Raw genomic sequence first — 22,133 nt, 5'->3', positions numbered from 1 at the left:
TCAAAGGAAAAAAACAAACTTGCTCTTTGGCATAAAATTACAAGATTAAATTTGCTTGAGAACATAAAAACAAAGCTGAATACTGGGATCACATCCTGTGATCAGGTGAGAATAGGATGGAAATGTTTGTGTCAGATGTTGTGCAGCAGCATGGCTGGTGTGACCGTCGTCAGGACGACCACAGTGAATGCATCGTCCTGACACTGAAGCATAGAGGCGGAGTGGATTATATGAACCTGACACATGCAGATGCACTATGAATGTCTGTCAATATACCAAAATACTGACTGACAAGATGACTTGCAGTCTGTCTAAGTTTGGCAGAAGAACAATATTCCAACATGGTAGCATCCAAAGCACACTGAGAGGTGATCAGGTGATAAAAAACCTGCTGCAGTCAAATGCAGCCACAGAGAAACTTGAACAGACCTTCACCACGTTCTCTTTGTTCTTTCTCTGTTTGCTTCATGTTTTATCATCCAATGTGCATTAATTTACAGCTTTTCATGTGACTTGAGGAACATTATATCTACATCAGATTCAAAGAGACATCAAGAATGATGTTTATGAAGACGGAGCAACAACTTCTACAGTGTTGGATCACAACAGTTCAGCAATCTGATCATTGAAAGAGGTTCTGTGTAGAATTTGCAGGATTCAGTATTTCAGTTATTCATTTAGAATTAGTTCTTTTATTTAAACAGCAAAAGCACTGAAACAATTAATATTTTACAAAACTACAATGAAACACAAGAAGGATTACAAGATGATTAAACTGTAGGCCGATGAGTTTCCAGAATGTCAGTAAAACGGAAAAATATGAATCAATGAAATAAATGGTAATAAAAAGCAAATAGTAAAATGACATGAATATAAAGGAGCATTGTTTGATGTGTGACTGAGGAGTGGAATGACATGAGTTCAGAGGAGCAGAATCACAATGATTTCAGTTTTGAAGAATAAACATTTAGAAATTTTCTAAACCACAGATTAAAAAGAGTTTCTCATGTAATATCAATTGAACAGAAGCTAAAATCATGGAAACTCAGGACTACAGCAAACACAATAATGAATTCAACATAAACTGGAGTAAATATTTAACTTCCATCAAATCTGAAGTTTCAAAATTCTTAAAATAGAGAAATAAGAGAAATCAGAGCAACATAATTGATAAAACTGTACTTTATATATACAGATGAATGTGTGGAGTGGGGAGTTGGACGTGAACACAACACAGGAAGTTATTGTGTAAAACTAACCATCCATTATCTAGACACTGCTTCATCCTCTCTGGGGTCACGGTGGGCCTGACGTCTATCCCAGCTGACTGAGGGGGTAGGCAGGGTTCACCTGGACAGGTAACCAGTCCATCACAGGGCTACAACCAAGAACACTCACATTCAAACCTCTGGACCGTTTAGAATTGTGCTGCCATCTGTAAATGGAACCAACTGTTTATGAACATGGAATAAATGACTCCCTTTGAAGTGATAAATGATTGTCTCTGACTCCTGCACCTCTGACCATGTTTAAAGCCTGGTTTATCTTTTCTTATCAGCTCATTTACTGCTTGGTTCAGCCTCAGAGTTCTCATCAGCTTCATCTGAAGCCTCAGCAGACAGCTTCACACAAACTGAGCAACAGGCTGGTGAGGAAAGTCCAACATTTGGCAATGAAAGACACTGGATTTTTGAGAAGAAGGTGAAGGTCAACATGAGGATGGTTAAAAAAACATTTTTTTCTGAAATTTTATTGCTAGATTCACAAATCTGTAAAAGACAGTATTATGTGAGTCTGTGTCAGCTTGTTTTTGAATTTTTTGCAAAGTCCCAACCTGTGGTTATTGTCATCGTTTTGAATTCAGCCCTTTTCCGACTAAATCTTGTTCTTCCAACACACCAGTTTTCCTGCTCTGTGTAGAAACAGCAGAGGCAACACCAGAGTGCTGGGAAGATTCAACCAGAAACCAGTTGTCATAAGCACACATTCTGCTCTTCCCAATACATAGATTACACCCCAAACTAGATTCCAAGTAAATCTGAACACCAGCACTACCAGTATGACCAGAATGGTGTAGAACGCCCTCAGCTTTGATTGGTCAACCCTCTTCCTGCCCCCACCCTGTTCCCCTGGACCTGGACCAATCAGAACACGGAGAACAGAAACGCTGCAGAAGCAGACGACTGTTAAAGATGTTGTTAGGATGCAGAAATACACAATGAATAAAACATTCTCTTCCATCAACAGAACTGTCCCTGCAAAGGAAAGCATCCAGACACAGCTGATGCTGATGTTCCTGATTCTGATCCCTCTCTCTGTTCTCAGGCTCAGGTAGGTGATGGGATGAACCACAGCCAGGTAGCGCTCCACACAGGTCAGGACGTGGAAGTAAATCTCGCCAGACCAGCTGAAAGACATCAGGCTGTACGCCACAATGATTATGTTGAAATGATCGCTGTAGATCCCACAACAACAGAGGACAGATCCAAAGACTCCAATCATCTCCATGGTGACCATGTTGTAGGTGAAGCTGTCAGAGTGACTCATGGTTGCTGCTGAGGAGGTGGAGTGATTTAGTCTCCATTGTTGGAGACCATGATACATGATGAAGATGCAGAGAGGGAGGAGGAGGAGGATGCTGGTGATCATGTATGAGGTGAAGATGAAGGAACCTGGTCTGGAGATGAAACACTCCATGTCAAAGGAGAAATGGATGTTGGAGGAAGGGTTTGGATGAAGAAGGGAGTCATTGGAGGATGAAGAAGAGTTTACACACATATCTGGAAGAGCAAAAGAGATGACAATCGAACGGTTTCAATCTAGAAAATATTTTTAGTTTTGTTTCTGTGAACAAAAAGAGACCTCCTCTTTTGGCTGTTCTAATTTGATTGAATGTTTCTTCAGTAAAACTCTTTATTTTAGTTGTTTTAGCTTGTCTGTAAAGCCCAATTACAAAAAAAACAACAACAAAAAGATTTTGATCATCTTTCTGACAGGGAGCTGAGTGAGTTTAGAGCAGAGCTTTTCTGGGATGATGGTGTTCAATGCAACAACAAAAACAACCTTTCTTGTACATGAAATGGTTTTACTGATGCAAATCTAGCCTGCCTGCTCACTGAATGTTGCTCTTACTACAAACCAAGATTCTTTCTCTGTGAAAAAGTATTTCACTTTGTTGGGTTTGTCAACTAATTGCCTTTCAGCTGTTATTTTCTGAACTGTCTCAAGCAGAGAGTCTTGGTTAAGTTTTAAATGAAATGCTGTCAGCAAATACAGAACAACTAACTGTTCAGGGTTGGTTGATAATCACCAATAGTATATATAATTAATAATAACTGCACATCATTCACAATACGGATTATTTTAAATGATGATAATATCAGATAATTCAAAGAACACCAACCGTCTGAGTGATTGTTTCTGATCTTCCTCCCTCTGTGTCTCTCCTCAGTGGACTCTGAGTGTTTGATCCAAATCTACTGTACTGACTGTATATTGAAGTCCCACTGCACCTGTGTGTCAGTTCAGTTCACATCATGTTCCATTTGCATTGATGAAACACTGTGACATACACACACGCACGCACACACTCACACACACACGCACACACACACATACACACACGCACGCACACACACACACACCTACACACACACACACACACACACACACACACACACACAGAGGATGAATCTTCATGACCTGCAGACAAAGTTTGTGTATTCAAATCAATCATTTACTGTGTGCTTTGTGGGTGTTGTGCTCATGGTTTTGTTGTTTTAATCACGCCTGTGTAGTGTGACTACTAAAGTAGTTAAGTTGCACTCGTTAATAAAGAGCCACCATCCTCAGTTTGTCTGAGGAAATTATCAATTAAACAAAGTCTCAAAGACTATGATTAAAATCAAGTTGATCAGTCTGGTATCTGAAAATCTAGAATTTTGATTAAATTGATCTGAGTTCCCACACAAAGAAAAACACGAGACCATGAATTGGTCTGAATGAAAAACATTTAGTAACTATTTTGCTAAGACAATAAAGGTGAGCTATATACAGAGAAAAATATAGTGTGTGTGTGTGTGTGTGTGTGTGTGTGTGTGTGTGTGGGGTGAAATTAGATTAAACGACTAAAGGGAGAGGATTATGGTGAAAGGACGGTACATAGTGAACAATGTAACACAATGAATCTATGATCTGAGTTATGATCGACACGCCTAAGAGTGAATAAATGTAACTATCATCAAGTTATTACAACATCAACTTAATCAGGAGCAGATAGAAGAGGTCGGCTTTGCCTACTTTGTGCAGCACTGATCAGATCGGACTCTCCATTGGCTGGAACCCGGTGGGAGGCCGGAAACGTCCTCACAACAGACCCAGGCTGTCTGTCCTGAAGCGTTGTGTGGTTGCTAGGCAACGATTTCTGTCATCAGAGCTCCCAGCGCAGTGTAGGAGGTCTACCAGCAGACGTCTGGTGTCGGTAGGCAGCTGGTGTTCAATGCGTGGTCTGTGCAGTCTTCAGGGTTGATGAAGAATAACTTGTTTAACAGTGGCTCTCGTTCTGTTTTCTGCTGGCGTTAGCCAGGTCAGAGAAAAGAACTGTGCAAACTGAGAGCCGAGGTGCACTGGAATTTAGAAAAAGCAAAAAAAGATTTTGATTAGTTCTTAGTAGCTCATCAACAAAAGAAGATTAAAACATATAAGCTCAGGCTTATAACAAAAATGAGCAATGTCTAAATATGTCGTAAAATTATAAAAGAGCGACAAAAAATGAGACAAGAAAAGAGCACTGAAATGAAGTAAAAATGCAGGAGACAAAAAAAGTTAAAGAGCGATACGTATCAAGACGGAGAAAAAAACTGAGATGAGATGTCAGAGTGGAGGTGTAAGGATGAACGTACAGGAAGAGAAGAGGGCGAACAAAGGCGGTGTTTGCATTTTCATCCCCTGAGAGGGTCTTTGGGCAGAGGCCAGGATGTGGACAGAATTTTGTTGCAAATTTGGTGAAATCTAATTCCTCTCTCTTTGTTCTCAGAAGGAGGGAAAATTGCATTTGTTAAATTGAATTAAAACATATATTATGCGCCCAAACACAATCGGTCCGTCTCTCACCATGACCCATCAACACTGGAGGAAAAATCAAGGATATGCAATCTAACAAATAAAGTAGCCTATATTTGGCATAGAAACTAGATAAAACATATGCTTTATATATCAACAATGTATGTTATTGTGAGGGTATGTGGTACATATAATGTTTACAGTTGTAAATGTTACCAACTTCACATTTTACACTTTTAATCAATGATCATACAGTTGTTATTATTGATTTCGTGCCAACATCGTTGGGCCATCCGATGTTGCTAGGTGGCGCTGTGGGTCCATGCAAGAATTGTGATTATTTCACTAAGACCTTCATTTTGCCCCCATATCACATACAGATGTGAATTCTGGATAGGTGTTAAAGGAACTCCTTATTGTGACTTTAGTATGCATAAAAACGCAAAACAGACATCAGAAAACAGTTACTGAGTCCATGTATGTTTCAGTGTAAAAATGTGAGTCTTACTCCACATCTTCATCTGGAATGCAGAAACAGTTTCATGGCTGTTATCAGTTGCCCTCCTTGCAGAGGGGGTCTAAGTGTCAGGGTTCAAATGGGGGTTGAGTAAACAGAGAAGGGAGTAGGAGAATTCACAGCTCCATGAGAGTCACTGTGTCTTTTAAGCTGTGGTCCTCCAAAGTGTTAATGTCCTGTTTGAAGCTTCATCCTTCCACAGGAGGTCTGAGATTCATACTTATGCTGAAAAGAAATGAATGTAGCACCATTTGCTCCAGAGAACTGCAGATGGTGAAGGTGAATCACAGCGATCTCCTGCTGTAATTCACCTCTGACACTAATGGAGTTTCTTCTTGAGAACGGGAGGGTTCCCTGTTCTGTGTAATGTCCGAACAATCTATTCTTGCTGATATATTTTTAAATTAGCACAGTTAAGGTCTAAACACTCCTTCTATGCAGCCAGTCGTCAAACATCCCTGCTTCCACCTGTCAATGCTGGGAGATGTAGTCTTTTAATGCACACGTAGAAACATAATGTTATGAATGTCAGTAGACTCAAGGCTCCTGCACTCTGACCACGGCTTCCTTACCGGCTGGAATATGCTGAAAAATCATTCCATTGTGTGTTCAAGTATATGTGGCAGTTAAAGGCCTCTACTTGTTCTACTGCAGCCATCACTGGTGTCTCACATGGAGGATGAGGATACAGAGAGGGATGAAGAGGAGGACGGTGGTATGTTGAATGCAGCAGCAGCAGACAGGTCAGTGTTGGAGGAGAGACAGTTCAAGGAGTTACTGTGAAAGTTGCTGTGAAGTTGGAGGGCAACAAGTCAGGAGAAATGAGGGCATTAGTGCAGGAAGAGGAACTGAGAGACATGAATAGCCTGAAAATTAGAAGAAAAGACAGGAACAGAGAGGATAAAATGTCAGAAGAGGGAAAATGTAACAATAGTGGAACTTTCATATAGAGCTGTCTCTACCAGCTATTTTTTATATTGACCAACTGGTTTTAGTTATTTGTTCAGAAAAAGCAGTTAAAATCTTTCTCTATGACAGTAAAATGAAAACCACTGTGTTGTGGACAGATTTGCCAGAACAAACATCATACTGAAGCATAAGGTGGAGCGTAAGTGAGCAGAACCTGAAGGCTTGGGGGAACCTTTGTCCATATCCGTGGTAGAAGCTGCTGAACCAGTGAAGAAGCTCCTTGGTGGCAAAGCGCCAGGTGTGGATGAGATTCACCCTGAGATGCTGAAGACTCTGGACATCATTGGACTGTCAGGAGCTCTACATGTGTTTTGTGGACTTGGAAAAGACTCCCAACCGTGTCCCCCAGTGGGCTCTGTGGGGGTACTGAGGGAGTATGGGGCACTGGGCTCACTGTTGCCAGCTGTTCAGTCCCTGTACAACCAAAGTGAGAGCTGTGTCTGCATTCTCAGCTCAAAATCAGACGTGTTTCCTGTAGATGTTGGACTCCAGGGCTGCCCCTCGCCTCCGGTCCTGTTTGTGGTGTTCATGGACAGGATTTGAAGGCGCAGCCGGGGTGAGGAGGGTGTCCAGTCTGGGTATGTCAGGATCGCATCTCTGCTTTTTCCAGATGATGTGGTTCTGTTGGTTTCATCAGACTGTGACCTTCAGCAGCACTGGAGCCGTTTGCAGCCGAGTGTGAAGTGGTGAGGATGTGGATCAGCATCTCCAAGTCCATGGCCATGGTTCTCTGCTGGAAAACCAGTGGATTGCTCCCTCTTGGTCCCAAGTGAAGGAGTTCAACTATCTCGGGATCTTTTTCACGATGGTAAAATGGAGTGAGAGCTAAACAGGTGGCTTAGTGCAGTGCCAGCAATAATGCAGGCATTGCTTCATAGTGAAGAGGGTTAGGGTCTTAATTTACCATCCATCTACGTCCCAACTCTCATCAATGGTCATGACCGAAAGAATGAGATCGCAGATACAAGTAGCCAAAATGGGCTTCCTCTGCAGGGTGGCTGGGCTCAGTCTCAGAGATAGGAAGAGAAGATTGCACTTTATTGTACTTCTACTCAGTCTCTGTCACCTTATGAATGGTGTTGGCTCTGATGGTGAAAAACTACAAAGATGTCTACCAGTATCTGCATTCTTGCACACATTCAGCTGTTGCATTGACCTGCTGCCACCATGATGGACAGTTTATCCACTGCAGTATGAACATGGTTCACCTCTGGATCTGTCCTTCCTCCTTTTATCTCCCTACATGGATGTTTGCTTTCTTCTAGGTGACATTTCTCTCTCCCTCTCTCTCCCTTCTCCTCAGCTTTTATCTTCTGCTCTGCCTCTGGTCTTTATTTATTTGTCTGTGCTGCTGTCTGTCACCCTGTCTGAAGCTTTAATGTTGTCTTGAAGTGCTACCAGATTTTATAATTGAACTTGTTCAACTGAACAAAGAAGAGACATGCAAGCAGAAATAAAACAAGTCTATGATCTAAACATATTAACTCTGTTGTTAATGATTATTTGCATGATATTCCAACAAGCTCTGTTTGAAACAAAACAAGAAAACTAAACCACACGTCTTCTTTTCTCAGTGATCATTTATCTGCAGGTTCATATTTGAATGAAACAACAAGAACAGCCGCTCTGGACTCAGTCACTTTATTGGATTTGAATACAAACTAGTCACTGTTTATATAAAAGTCATTTGAATTCTGACAAATGATCACTTTAATAAAGAGATCATTAACCATTGCAGAGGTTCTGTGTTCTGGTCCTCAGTTTGGGCTCTGATCTCCCTGGAAAAGGAGAGAACCAGGACAACATTTGCCTGAAGAAATGAACCGTATAAAATAAAGATAATGTATGAATAGACTAAACATGTAAAACCTCTCACATCCCTCCTTCCACCTGTTACACAAACTGATGTTGTAAAGTTGTGTATATGTGGATCAGATGTCAGTTTCCAACAGTCTGTGATTCTGTAACGCAGCAGGAGGAAGATCAGAAAGAAACTCTGCTGACAAGGTGAGAGTCCTTTAAATCTGTGATCATGGTTTAGTTCATGTTGTTTGGAGCTGAAAATGAATTATTTTATTGATTCTTATGAGAAGATATTTGTAAGAACCTGTGGCTGACAGGAGCTGTGAAATGTTTAAAACTATTTATTCCCAGTTATTTTTCTATCATCATTATTGGTATATTTCCTTTTAAATAGAAGAGGTTCAGTCCTTCCTCCAAATCAGACGTGCAGTAACTTGTGTGTAAAGAGTTCCTGTAATGAAAAATCTGACAAACGATAGAGGAAGAAAATAAAACAATGACATGTAAATTATTTGTTTGGTTGTTTTTTTAGATCAAGTAGTTTGTGTCGTGTACAAATGGTGGAAATTAAACTGTTGCTTTAGTCCATGTCAGTGCTGGAAGAAGGATGTAGATGCTTCACTGAACTCAAAGTAAACAGTGTAAAAATACTCAAGAGTTACTCCTGCATTCAAAATCCTGCTTGAGTACAAGTACAAACTTACTAGCATCAAATATATTCAAGTACTTGAAGTCAAAGCACTCATTTGTAAAACTGTCCACTTCAAAAATAATACAAATTACTTAATTGGAATTATTGATTTAACCAATTTCAATTATATACTATTTTGTACTTCAGTCCATTAATTGAGTAATTTTGTTACATCCAATAAATAGTGAAAAAGATGATGTTTACTCAGTTTTTATTATTTTTTTAGTATGAGCTGCACTGTATTGAGGTAGCAGAGAGTCTATTAGAAACAGAAAAAAAATCTTTTTAAACAAGAATAAATCAAATAATGTGATTCTTTCCCTCATAATGATCATTGTATGAATCCAAAGCAGCCTGTAGTCTGTATTGATGCTGCACAGTGTGAAGCACTGACTGACTCAGTCTGGAGTCAAGTTACAGCTGATGTTCAAATAATACCTTCAAGTCATGTGACCAAGGTGTGTCTCCATGACTTTGATGCAGACTGAAATGTGCTTGTTTACTGACATCTAGTGGTTGTGATGCACAACTGCAGCTAATCTGGGTCCATATTCTGCAGGATTCAGTGATGTTTCATGTTTTCTGAGGTGAATGAGGTTAATTTAAATCAGCAGCATGGTGGAAGGTGGAATTGTGATTATGAAATGGTTATCACATGAATCTACAGAGCCAGGACTGTTCAAGCTTTGTCAGGGAGACGTGTGAGGAAAGAGTTGAAGGATGCCGTAGTGAAAATGTAACATCTTTTCATGCAGATAAAAAAGCTTGTCAGTGCTCCAATAGTGAAGGGGTCCATCTTCCAGCACACACTGATATATTCAGCTCATTTGATTGTCTTCTTCTCTTCCAGATGTCAGCAAACTCATCTGCATCCTCCAATGACTCCCTTCTTCATCCAAACCCTTCCTCCAACATTCATTTCTCCTTTGACATGGAGTGTTTCATCTCCAGACCAGGTTCCTTCATCTTCACCTCATACATGATCACCAGCATCCTCTTCCTCCTCCCTCTCTGCATCTTCATCATCTATCATGGTCTCCAACAATGGAGACTAAATCACTCCACCTCCTCAGCAGCAACCATGAGTCACTCTGACAGCTTCACCTACAACATGGTCACCATGGAGATGATTGGAGTCTTTGGATCTGTCCTCTGTTGTTGTGGGATCTACAGTGATCATTTCAACATATTATTAGTCAGGTTCTTCCTTTTTGCATTTACCTGGTATGGAGAGATGTTCTTCCACGTCCTGACCTGTGTGGAGCGCTACCTGGCTGTGGTTCATCCCATCACCTACCTGAGCCTGAGAACAGAGAGAGGGATCAGAATCAGGAACATCAGCATCAGCTGTGTCTGGATGCTCTGTTTGGTGGGGACAAGTTTCCTGATGCTGAAAGAGTCTCTCTTTTTTGATCCCTGCCTCTTGATATCATTTGTAATCCTCGTCGCCTTCTGTAGTGTTTCTGTTCTCTGTGTTCTGATTGGTCCAGGTCCAGGGGAACAGGGTGGGGGCAGGAAGAGGGTTGACCAATCAAAGCAGAGGGCATTCTATACCATTCTGGTCATACTGGGAGTGCTGGTGTTGAAGTTTACTTGGGGTATCATTTATGTTGGAGAGCACATGCCAGGAATCAGTACTGACTGTGTGATGATAATGTGCCAAATCTGGTTCAATGTTCCCAGTTCTCTGGTGTTGCCTCTGCTGTTTCTTCACAGAGCAGGAAAACTAGTGTGTTGGAAGAACAACATTCAATGATCATCAGGGCTAAACTTGCGTAAAATAAAGCAGCTTTAGATAAAACAATATAAATGTATAGAAAACATTTGAAAAAAATGAGTCCATAACCAAGAAGGACAAAAAAAAAAATCACTATTTTATTGCTTCAGCGTAGCTCCAATACAAACTGACATAATAAAATACATTCATCTGCATTTTTAAATTCTAACTGTTGAACTGTCTTTCCCAGGTTGTACTGACTTTATAGTGTGATGAAGCTGATCAGGGCACTGCAATATATAGTAAGAAATAGTCATATTTTTAACTTTCATCTTTACATTTTAGATTCACAAAATAGTCTGGCTGGACAGAATTTTGATCACTGAGTTGATTACATTAATTATCAGTGTCATTAATCAGAGCAGTCAGTGTCTGTTCATTTTTCTGTAAGGTTTTATTTTTATGCACATGAATAGATATGATATTGGAACACAAAGTGAGTGAGAAGGGTGTGTTGTGATTTTCAAACTCAAGCACTCTGTTTTTGGGGCAGCATTGTTGCTGAAATGTGGATAAAGTTTTCTCTCAAAGTACATTTGCATGTGTCCGTCTGTTAAAGTGACGGTCAGACTTGTGCTATGCTCAGCGTAAGACTGACATGTTGCTAGACCTGATTAGGTAAGACTGCAGATCTCAGAAGTGACCAGGATGCTCATTCAGACATGAAGCCAACATGTTAAACTGCCATCAGATGAAAGGAACAGAACACATGTCTGAAAGAATAGACTTCCTGCTGCAACCTGAGAACAGCATGGTAGTTCCATCACTTATTCATTTATGTCCGTAGTGTGAATTGTAAATTTCATGCATGTTTCAGGGATGTAACGTTGGACAACAATCATGGTTTGTCCCTCAATTTTTAAGTCATGGCTCGGTAAGTTTTGGATCAGAAAAGAAACAAGAAATACATTACATTAAATTGGTTCTTTTATCTTTGTGTCATTTAAAAAGTCTATCAGCACTGCTGCAACTGGCTGTAATCTTCTATTCAAGTCAAATGTATGAGAGTCAGTCACAATAAATATTTTCTCAAACAATAATAACAAAAATCCTCAAAGCTGCAGCATTTAGAAAATTAACTGTCGTAGATTGGAGTGTGGTTTCACAAGCCTTTCTATAAATATGTTTAATGTGCAAATTGGAATTCATTGACACCTTGTGTTTGTTATGAAGCTTTCTATTTATTCATTGATGCTTTTATTTTACTGATGTGTTTCTCTGCTGGTTCATCTACAAATGTGACTGGTTTTGGAGGTTTATATATTGTGTGGAATGTAGTTTGACTTCTTAAACATTCACTTCATAGGACTTTAATCATTTTATGTCATCATTGTTGGGGTACATTTATTACTGTTAGTGTACTTTTCTAACTTCCTGTATGTTGTTGAAAGCTGTCAGTCAGTAGAATGATGCTTTGATATTCATAACTTCCAATAGCATGTAGGGAATATGACTGGTTGTGTTTCACCACTCCCTGTTTAAGATGATTTCTCTTTGTAACAAAACATTTCCCTGATGAATAAATATGTTTTAAGTTAGACAGTGTGTGAGAGTCTGTTTGAAAATGTACAAAGCTCATAAACCTGTTTTGTTACATGCATATATTTAGATATACATTATGGAAATGAGTTGCTTGATTGCCCTGAACTATGTCTGACAGGCAGAGCATCACTACTAATCTGATGGTTCTGTTCAGCTACTGGATGTTTGTGAAACTTTATTGTCCTTTAAACACTTGGATGTATTAAAGTTGATCTCATTCGATCAGTGGGTGGAGTTTGAAACGTTTCCTCAGCAGCTGTAAATCACTCCTGTCTGCTGTCCTATAATCAAGCTGTATCATAAAAGAAATAAACTGTGGGAATCATTCACAAGTGTCAACATTTTTTTTGTAAAGTTGGTTTCTTTGTCTTGTCATGAAAATATCAGTCACACAGAGATTTCACTCAGTGCTGTTCCAGTCACTGAACTGGTACAAATCCAGTCCACACAGAAAATAATACTTTTTCTGTGATTTTACTGGTTTATTATCTGTAATTTAGTAACAGTTAATAGTTCAAACTGTGAAAACAAACACTCAGTTTTCAGTGGTAGTGTGTGATTGGAGCAGGTTTTGTGTAACTTAATCAGCATCTAATGAGAATCAGCTGCACCTCTCCTCCCTCATCACAGCAACAAGAAACCATCAAACACGTAAGGAGAAAAACAACACCGGACTTGTGGAAGAAAGACGTTTTTCTGCATAAAACTGTCTCCTGACCACTGACACATGAGTCTTCAAAAGATGAGAACATTTTTCAGTTTTTCCAATTTTGTGTGGTCCTTGAATGCATCCCAGCATGTTTCTCTCATCTTCAGGCCTGTGAGGCCCAAACCAACACAACAAGGTGTGTTTGTTTCACCGGTTCAGTTGATCTCATCCATCTTCATGAGGAGCTTTAAAAGTCCCTCCTAAAGGTCAGTAAAAGTCTGTAAATGTGTCATTTTCCAGCCAGAGTCAGATCAACGTCAGTGTGAATGCAGCCTGATGGCTGTCAGGTGTGTTGGACGTTGCTGAGTTGCTTCATGGTAACATGCTGAAGTTTTCTGCTGCTGTCTGGAAACACAAATATTTTATCACTGAGGCTCCTGTTTTTATTCATGAAGGTTCCATATTAAAGGAGAAGCTGACAGAATTGAAGAGAGCAAAGTTAGAATGTCTTGTTCAGCTCAGGTGTCGTCCTGTTAGCTCACAGTCAGACCTCATCTGCTGCTCTGAACATCATTTTAAAGGATTCCAACCAAACAAAAGTGCAAATGATGTTTAAAATGATCTCAGATTGGTCTCATGTCCAGCATGTGTTTTCTTTGCTAATATTTAGCCTCATTCATTTATTATACATTCATGTTTGAATCACACATTCCATTTTTTATTAACTTCCATGTAATGTGATCCAGTGGTTTCATATCAATGCTTTTAGTACAATGGATGAATAAGATGCACTTTTTATGTTGTATTTTCCTGATTTTTCTACTTTTATAGGAATGTTTTGGGTTGTTTCTCATCCTTTCTCATATGCCTCCATATCATGTGATCCAGTGATTTAAATCAGTGCTGAGTTGTTGTATTAGTAGACTGAATAAATCGGACAGTTTTTACTGTTTTACTGCTGCTTCTATTAGATCTGAATTTGTCTTTATCCAAACAGTTTTATTTCCAACAGCCTTCATGTCATTTGAGCCAGTGACTCTAAATCATTCTCTTTATATTCTATATTAGTGCTCATTCTGTTACAGTCGTGTTTTTTATGGAAATGCAGACAGCAGACAGATAAAATAAGATTACTACACTTTGTATTTGGAAGTAGTGAGTTTGATGATTTTGTTCCGGCAGATCTCACTGTCATTGGAATGAATCTTCCACCTGTGACTCTGAAACTTCACTACAACTAACTCTGTTCTTTTCTTTTTTCCTGCAGGTAGATCTACCAACAGTAAGAATCATTTTTATTTTATTTCTCTTGGTTTTTCTCTGTTGCTGTGCTGATCTCTCTCTCTCTCATTCTCTCCAATCATCTCCATCTCAATCTAATCAGCCTGTTTTCTTTCTGTATTTTTACGTTTCTTTCTCCACTTTTCTCTTCACCTCCTTCATCTTTGTCTTTCCAACATGGCCGCCGTGCCATGACGATCTAATTCCTTCTCTGATTGTCTTTAATTGTGGGTTGGGTTTTTGCTTGGCTGCCGAGCTGATCTCCATCCTCCCATTCATCACTATCTGTCTCTGTCCCAGTTCTCAGTCTCTCAGCGTCTGTCTCTTCCTGTCTTTCCAACATGGCTGCTGTGCCATGACTCTGTCTCTGACTTTCCTTCTGAGTAACGATTCTACCCGACTTTCTGTTCAATCTTGTTGCTCATCCATCGTCACATCACATCCATTATTGGTGCAGAAACATTTGTTCATGTAAATGTGATTCTATCAGCCTTCCTCTCTGCATCTTTCCAACATGAATGCCTGACTATCTAAAAGTGCTGTTGATCTGTCTGTCAAACATAGCTGCTGCTCTGTATTTCTGTTTTAATGTAGAAATTTCATGTGAAGGTGAGAGCTTGTTCATTCTTCAGGTGTTTGGTTTTTACCTGGTTGCCATGCCGATGGTTCTCTAGCCAACATGGCTGCTATGCCACAACGCTAGCTTTCTCTGTTTCTCTATGTCCTCATATCTAGATTTCTCTTTGAGTCAGACTCTTGTGCATTGAAGGTTCATTGTCTTTGTTACTGTAGCAATGAGGCCTGATGCAGAGGCTGCAGGATCTGGACTGATGTGGTTCAGAGGCTGCAGGATCTGGACTGATGTGGTTTAGAGGCTGCAGGATTTGGACTGATGTGGTTTAGAAGCTGCAGGATCTGGACTGATGTGGTTTAGAAGCTGCAGGATCTGGACTGATGTGGTTTAGAGGCTGCAGGATTTGGACTGATGTGGTTTAGAGGCTGCAGGATCTGGACTGATGTGGTTTAGAGGCTGCAGGATCTGGACTGATGTGGTTTAGAGGCTGCAGGATTTGGACTGATGTGGTTTAGAAGCTGCAGGATCTGGACTGATGTGGTTTAGAGGCTGCAGGATCTGGACTGATGTGGTTTAGAGGCTGCAGGATTTGGACTGATGTGGTTTAGAAGCTGCAGGATCTGGACTGATGTGGTTTAGAAGCTGCAGGATCTGGACTGATGTGGTCCAGAGGCTGCAGGATTTGGACTGATGTGGTTTAGAAGCTGCAGGATCTGGACTGATGTGGTTTAGAGGCTGCAGGATTTGGACTGATGTGGTTTAGAGGCTGCAGGATCTGGACTGATGTGGTCCAGAGAACAGAACAGTTTCCTACATGTTGACCAGTAATGTGTCGTGCTTCAGGACTCTGCTGTGGATCAGTCAGGTTTTAAGTTGACTAAGAGAAGGTGGTTCACTGCTCCTTCATTTTGCATTTCATTAAGTGTCTCTGTGGCAGGGAGGGACTTTTAGTTCATTTCATTTATTGTGGAGTTGATGTCGGAGTAGATCATGATGTAAATGGAACAATCTGGTTTCACAAAGTTTTTCAGTAACTGTTGATCTAAACAGACTGGTGCTGGTACAGCTGAGTGGAGAAAAGAAGACAGTTTGTCACATATTTGCAGTTGATTTATTTTGAAACATTCAAAACTGCCCTCAAAAAATCTCACTTTGATCCAAATGTGCCAAATGATTGTGGATGATTCTGTGTACCGTTACATTCCTGTCACCTCAGAGTCAGTGCAATGTTCATGTGTTCATGCAATAATCCTCCTTTTGTCCTCAGGAAGATGTACGAACATTAAGTGTCGTTTCTGTTCCCAGATTGTGTTGGTATCATTCCAATCTCTCCTTCTCTGTATGAGTCTGAATCTTTCTATCCATTTGGCTGTAATAAAGAACAGCAGTGCAGACTTTGTCCATGTTCAGAATGAACTTGAAAATTCACATATAAATAATCCAATACAGCTCTGCCATGAAGTCTGCTTTGGAAAGGGTTCAACAGACTCTAAGTAAATCCAAACAGGTCTTTGTCATTTCCAACAAAATGAAACTCACACTGTACATGTTTGTCATTTTGGACAATGTTTGACTTTATTTTTTTTGAGTCATTGTTTACAAATCATAACTTGCTTTGGACAACCATGAGGTGTTCCATCATCACATTTAGTTGCTGACATTCCAGAAATTCACGCATGAAACAAAATAGTGGTTTAATATGTCTTTAATGCAGTTTGGTGATACGTTACAATAACAATTGCTGGTATATATAATTTAGGAGACACTGAAATTGATGCACACAAAACGGTGAAAACAATTACAAAGTTACATAAATCCATGTAAACCACATTTCATAGTTGTTAAATCAGTATTATTCAGTGAAGCAGAAAAAAGAAGCTAATAGTAAAGAGAAAACAACAAGATGAGTCAGCAGGATGGAACTGAAACACAAGATTTTATATAAACTGGGAAAACTATCAGAATCACCACAATTATGAAACTATAAAGCCATTTTCTTGTATGTGATGTGATTTATTCATCTGTTTTTGTTCCTAATATAGCTTTTATCCTCACTAGATGTTGTTCTTCCAACACACTAGTTTTCCTGCTCTGTGCAGAAACAGCAGAGGCAACACCAGAGCACTGGGAAGATTCAACCAGACACCAACTGACATCATCACACACTCAAGACCTTTTTCCATCAAGTAGTGAACAGTCGCAACCAGATTCCAAGTGAACCTCAACACCAGCATTCCCAGTATGACCAGAATGGTGTAGAACGCCCTCTGCTTTGATTGGTCAACCCTCTTCCTGCCCCCACCCTGTTCCCCTGGACCTGGACCAATCAGAACACGGAGAACAGAAACGCTGCAGAAGCAGACGACTGTAAAAGACAATATTGAGAGGCAGGAATCAGCCACCATCGTTGCATTTTCTATCATCACCAGAACCATCATTACAAAGCAGAGCATCCAGACACAGCTGATGCTGATGTTCCTGATTCTGATCCCTCTCTCTGTTCTCAGGCTCAGGTAGGTGATGGGATGAACCACAGCCAGGTAGCGCTCCACACAGGTCAGGACGTGGAAGAACATCTCTCCATACCAGACAAGAAAAGAAAGAAAGAACCCCACAATGATGACGTTGAAATGACAACTGTAGATCCCACAGATCATAAGGACAGATCCAAAGACTCCAATCATCTCCATGGTGACCATGTTGTAGGTGAAGCTGTCAGAGTGACTCATGGTTGCTGCTGAGGAGGTGGAGTGATTTAGTCTCCATTGTTGGAGACCATGATAGATGATGAAGATGCAGAGAGGGAGGAGGAGGAGGATGCTGGTGATCATGTATGAGGTTAAGATGAAGGAACTTGGTCTGGAGATGTAACAATGCATGTCCAAAGGGACATTGTAGATGATCAAGGAAATGTTTGAATGAAGAAAGGAGCCACTGGAGCATGAGGAGGATTTCATCAACATGTCTGAAAGAGAAGAAAATTACAATCAAACTGATGAAATCTCAGTTATTTTCTGTGAAACGACTGGATCCTCTGTGTTGCTGTTCTTGATTCATACTGTTGTTTCCTGAGTTCAACTTTTTGCTATTGTTGTTTTTGCTTTGCTCCCAAATATTGAATTAAAAAATAACAAACCAAAAACATTCTTTTTTTAATGAAAGGTGATTTATCAATCAAACTGTGCATTCCAGTTTTATTAAACTACCCAGTTTAGTAAAATCTGCATCAAATGTGTGCAAACATTGAGGTTTTTCTGTGTATTTCAGCCATCCACAATATTGATCATTTTGATTTGAATGAATCATTATTAGTGTCAGTAATTTCCCTTTTCTTTTAATACAGTATCAGAAATAATTTCTTTTCATTCATATATTCATTGACTATCACTTTGTTCCATTCATAGAATTCAACACTTTTTCAACAGACAACTTATTCAGCTAGCAATTCTACCGTTTTGCCAACATTTTTACAATATATCAAATCAGCCGTACTCTGCTTTGTCAGTCCGTTAAGATGAGCAGTAGACGGATTTCAAATGATGTGCTGACAAAGATTTGTGTATTCAGATCAACCAGTCATTAACGATGTTCTCTGTGAGTGTTTCTGTGTACATGGTTGTGTTATTTCAGTCACACCTGTGACTGTGGTGGTTGTTCAGAGAAATATTCAAATCAAACCATTCAAACTTCGATCCATCAGAGTTCAGCCCATCAGCTGTTTTCTTTGACATATTGAGTCACATGTGAACCTCAGCACATGTCATGTAGACATTATTCCATCATGTCTACTTAATGAAGTGCTGGGCACTGTTTCTGATCAACGTATCTGATCAATGATCAATAATTCCCTGCTCAGTGGCTGTGAACCATCTTGTTTTAAACATGCTGTCATTCACCCTCTGATCAATAAATCAATCTTGGATCCATCAGTTCCCAACCATTCCAAATCAATCTCAACATTTATTTATTGTCTGAGATTATTGACAGTAGGTTTCTTCCAACTGGTCTCTTTTTTTTCTACAAGTCCATCACTGTAGATGAATTTCAATCAGGTTTTCGGAGGCTCCATAGGACAGAGTCACTCTGTTGAAGGTCACCAATGATTTGTTTTCATCTTTACACTCAGGAAATTCTACTGTTTGAATCCTTTCTTTCTGCTGCGTTCAACACAGTTGATCACTTCATCCTCTTGAACCACCATAAGCATATTGTTGATATTTAGCTTTAGAGGTTCTTCAGTGATTCAGACTTAAACAGCAGCCAGGTGGTCAGGATATTCACTTGATTCTGATTGGCTGCAGAATGTCCAATAATTTCCTATAAAGGACACGGACCAAATTATTTCAGTGAAGCAGCTGCATGGTCTCCCAAATATAAATGTTTTGAAACAGGTTATCAGTTTGACATGAGTCCAAGCCCACCATTTTCATAGACATATCAAGTCATTTCAAAATGTTTTTATTTTTTTCTCTGATATGTTGTAGAAATACAGAAAGAACTGGGGGTTGATTTGCATTATTCATTGCTCATATAACCACGTCACACTATACAGCATCAATAAAAAACACAATCACATCCATAGTTATTATCAATCAGATCATTCCAGTTATGTTTAAACTACTGAATATAGGAGAAAAAAAATTGCATTAACTGTTTTTCCAAACATGGAGGTTTTTCTGCGCATTTTAAATGATGATGATGATGATTTTTTTTTTTTAAATGAGAAGAGCACCAACCTTGTGAGTGATTGTTCCTGATCTTCCTCCCTCTGTGTCTCTCCTCACTGGATTATCTGATCCACATCTACTGTACTGACTGTATATTACAGCAACACTCCACCTCTGTCTGGATGAGTTGAATTCAAATAGGTTTAATTTGCATGAGCAACACGCTGTGACAATGACAAACTGACTGTTGAACTTGATAAATGAAGAACTGCAGAAACAAATTATTAGACAGACACTGCAGGCAAAGGTTGTGTATTCAAATCAATCATTTTCTATGTGCTTTGTGGGTGTTTAGAGATGTAATTCAAATGTTGCAAGGGTGACCAAATAAAGTTTAGATCAGTTGTTAAGTTAACATCCTGAATGTTGGGACAGCTTTCATTTTGAAAGTATTTTTTATGAACATGAGACATCTTGATTGAGCATGATTCATCTTTTGAGTGTTTGCTGCAAAGTTTCCAGGATGAGAGCTAATCACAGATCTACAGAGCAGGCAGGTGTTCAGGACTTGATTTGAATACACAACAGAGTGTGTTGACGTTGTCTTTTAAAGCTGTCTGATAGATGATCACTTTAATGGTCTATTCAAATCAAATGCAGTCAATCTAAACAACTTCTCAATTTCAATGTGATTTTTAGACTTCAATAATGATTAATGGGACTGTTGATGTCAGAGTTGTGTAACTGATAAATGTTGTACATTCGGTCTATGCTGTTGAACTTTGTTCTATTATAGAAATTGTTAATAACATAATTCTACATTTATGTTTACATTGAAAATAGAGCTGTGATCTCTGTTTTGGAAGAGTAATCGTTTCTCTGAATAAATGTAAAACCTGGTTAGTCACATTCTGTTTCCTCTTTGATGTTGCTGTCTCCTGAGCCTCTGTAATAACATGGTGATATGTCCAAGATTCAAAAATTTGCCATTTTTTGTTTACATACATTTAAAAAAATGCTGTACTCTCAATACAGTGCAAATTAAAAATAACTCTACATATCAATAAATAACTATAAAAACAAAGTAATATAGGTTAAATAAAGCAGCACAGTGTAAGTGGTATTTCCGAGCATATTGTCAGTCACAGTATGTTAAGGTGCTTGTAGCAGATGTGTAGTTCAGTCTGTTTTAGGTGACATTTAGGTGACAAAGGACCAGATGGATATTTAGACTTTTTCATTCCCATACATCTCTCTGAACTCATTTCAATAGTTTCTACATCCAAACCATCAACATGTTTTTTAGATCCTATCCCAACTAGACTGTTCAAGGAGGCTTTACCTTTAATTAATTCCTCAATGTTAGATCTGATTAATCTCTCTCTAGTAACAGGTTATGTACCACGGGCTTTTAAGGTTGCTGGAATCAAACCTTTACTTAAAAAGCCCACTCTAGATCCAGATGTTTTAGCCAACTATAGACCAATTTCCAACCTCCCATTTCTCTCTAAAATTCTGGAAAGAACAGTTGCAAATCAATTATGTGAACATTGACAAAGGAATAGCTTGTTTGAAGAGTTTCAGTCAGGCTTCAGAGTGCATCATAGCACAGAAACAGCTCTGGTGAAAGTTACTAATGACCTTCTCATAGCATCAGATAATGGACTGGTCTCTATACTTATTTTATTGGACCTTAGTGCAGCATTCGATACAATCGACCACAAACTTTTATTACAGCGACTAGAACATTGTATTGGCACTAAAGGGACAGCACTGGACTGGTTTAAATCCTACTTATCAGACAGGTTCCAGTTTGTGCATGTCAACAATGACTCTTCTGAGCATACTAGGGTTAATCATGGAGTTCCTCAAGGTTCTATCTTAGGACCAATACTGTTCACATTATACATGCTTCCCTTAGGCAACATTATTAGGAAGCACTGTATTAATTTCCATTGTTATGCTGACGACACTCAATTGTATTTATCTATGAAGCCAAATGAAACTAATCAACTAGCCAGACTGCAAGATTGTCTTAAGGACATAAAGACCTGGATGACCTATAATTTCTTACTACTAAATTCAGACCAGTCTGAAGTCATTGTATTTGGCCCCAAACATCTTAGAGAATTGCTTTCAAAGCATATAGTTACTCTGGATGGCATTACATTGGCCTCCAGTACTACTGTGAGGAACCTCGGTGTTATCTTTGACCAGGACATGTCCTTTAACTCACACATAAAACAAATCTGTAGGACTTCCTTTTTCCACCTGAGAAATATTGTGAAAATCAGGAACATCCTGTCTCAGAGTGATGCAGAAAAACTAGTCCATGCATTTGTTACTTCTGGGCTTGACTACTGTAATTCCTTATTATCAGGTTGTCCCAATAGCTCTCTGAAACATCTACAGCTGATCCAAAATGCTGCAGCCAGAGTACTGACGGGAGTTAGCAAGAGATCATATTTCTCCTATATTGGTTTCTCTTCATTGGCTCCCTGTTAAATCTAGAATAGAATTCAAAATCCTTCTTCTGACATATAAAGCTCTTAACAACCAATCTCCATCATATCTTAAAGACCTGATAGTACCATATTACCCT

At 39.3% G+C, this 22,133-nt stretch overlaps 2 protein-coding genes and 1 long non-coding RNA gene across 3 annotated transcripts; 1 reads left to right on the top strand and 2 right to left on the bottom strand.

The window, feature by feature from the left end:
- Positions 1 to 683: 683 nt before the first annotated feature.
- LOC129347285 (mu-type opioid receptor-like) lies at positions 684 to 3,638 on the bottom strand. Its single transcript, XM_055007898.1, has 2 exons — positions 3,404 to 3,638; positions 684 to 2,780 (listed from the first exon to the last, which is right to left on the bottom strand). The coding sequence occupies exon 2, from the start codon at positions 2,776 to 2,778 to the stop codon at positions 1,876 to 1,878; it is 903 nt and encodes a 300-aa protein (XP_054863873.1). The 5' UTR covers positions 2,779 to 2,780; positions 3,404 to 3,638; the 3' UTR covers positions 684 to 1,875.
- A 9,333-nt stretch (positions 3,639 to 12,971) lies between these two features.
- Positions 12,972 to 17,103, top strand: LOC118469410 (uncharacterized). Its single transcript, XR_004846282.2, has 3 exons — positions 12,972 to 13,275; positions 14,277 to 14,291; positions 16,964 to 17,103. It is a non-coding gene; the product is annotated as an uncharacterized LOC118469410 (long non-coding RNA).
- On the bottom strand, positions 16,515 to 20,029 carry LOC118469409 (uncharacterized). The gene is made up of 2 exons (XM_035942230.2): positions 19,601 to 20,029; positions 16,515 to 17,829 (listed from the first exon to the last, which is right to left on the bottom strand). The coding sequence occupies exon 2, from the start codon at positions 17,825 to 17,827 to the stop codon at positions 16,919 to 16,921; it is 909 nt and encodes a 302-aa protein (XP_035798123.1). The 5' UTR covers positions 17,828 to 17,829; positions 19,601 to 20,029; the 3' UTR covers positions 16,515 to 16,918.
- Between the last annotated feature and the right edge of the window lie 2,104 nt (positions 20,030 to 22,133).

Source organism: Amphiprion ocellaris, chromosome 23, assembly GCF_022539595.1.
Source record: "Amphiprion ocellaris isolate individual 3 ecotype Okinawa chromosome 23, ASM2253959v1, whole genome shotgun sequence".
Lineage (NCBI taxonomy): Eukaryota > Metazoa > Chordata > Actinopteri > Pomacentridae > Amphiprion > Amphiprion ocellaris.
Note: the sequence above shows the minus strand (reverse complement) of the source record. Positions and strands in the feature narration are given on the sequence as shown.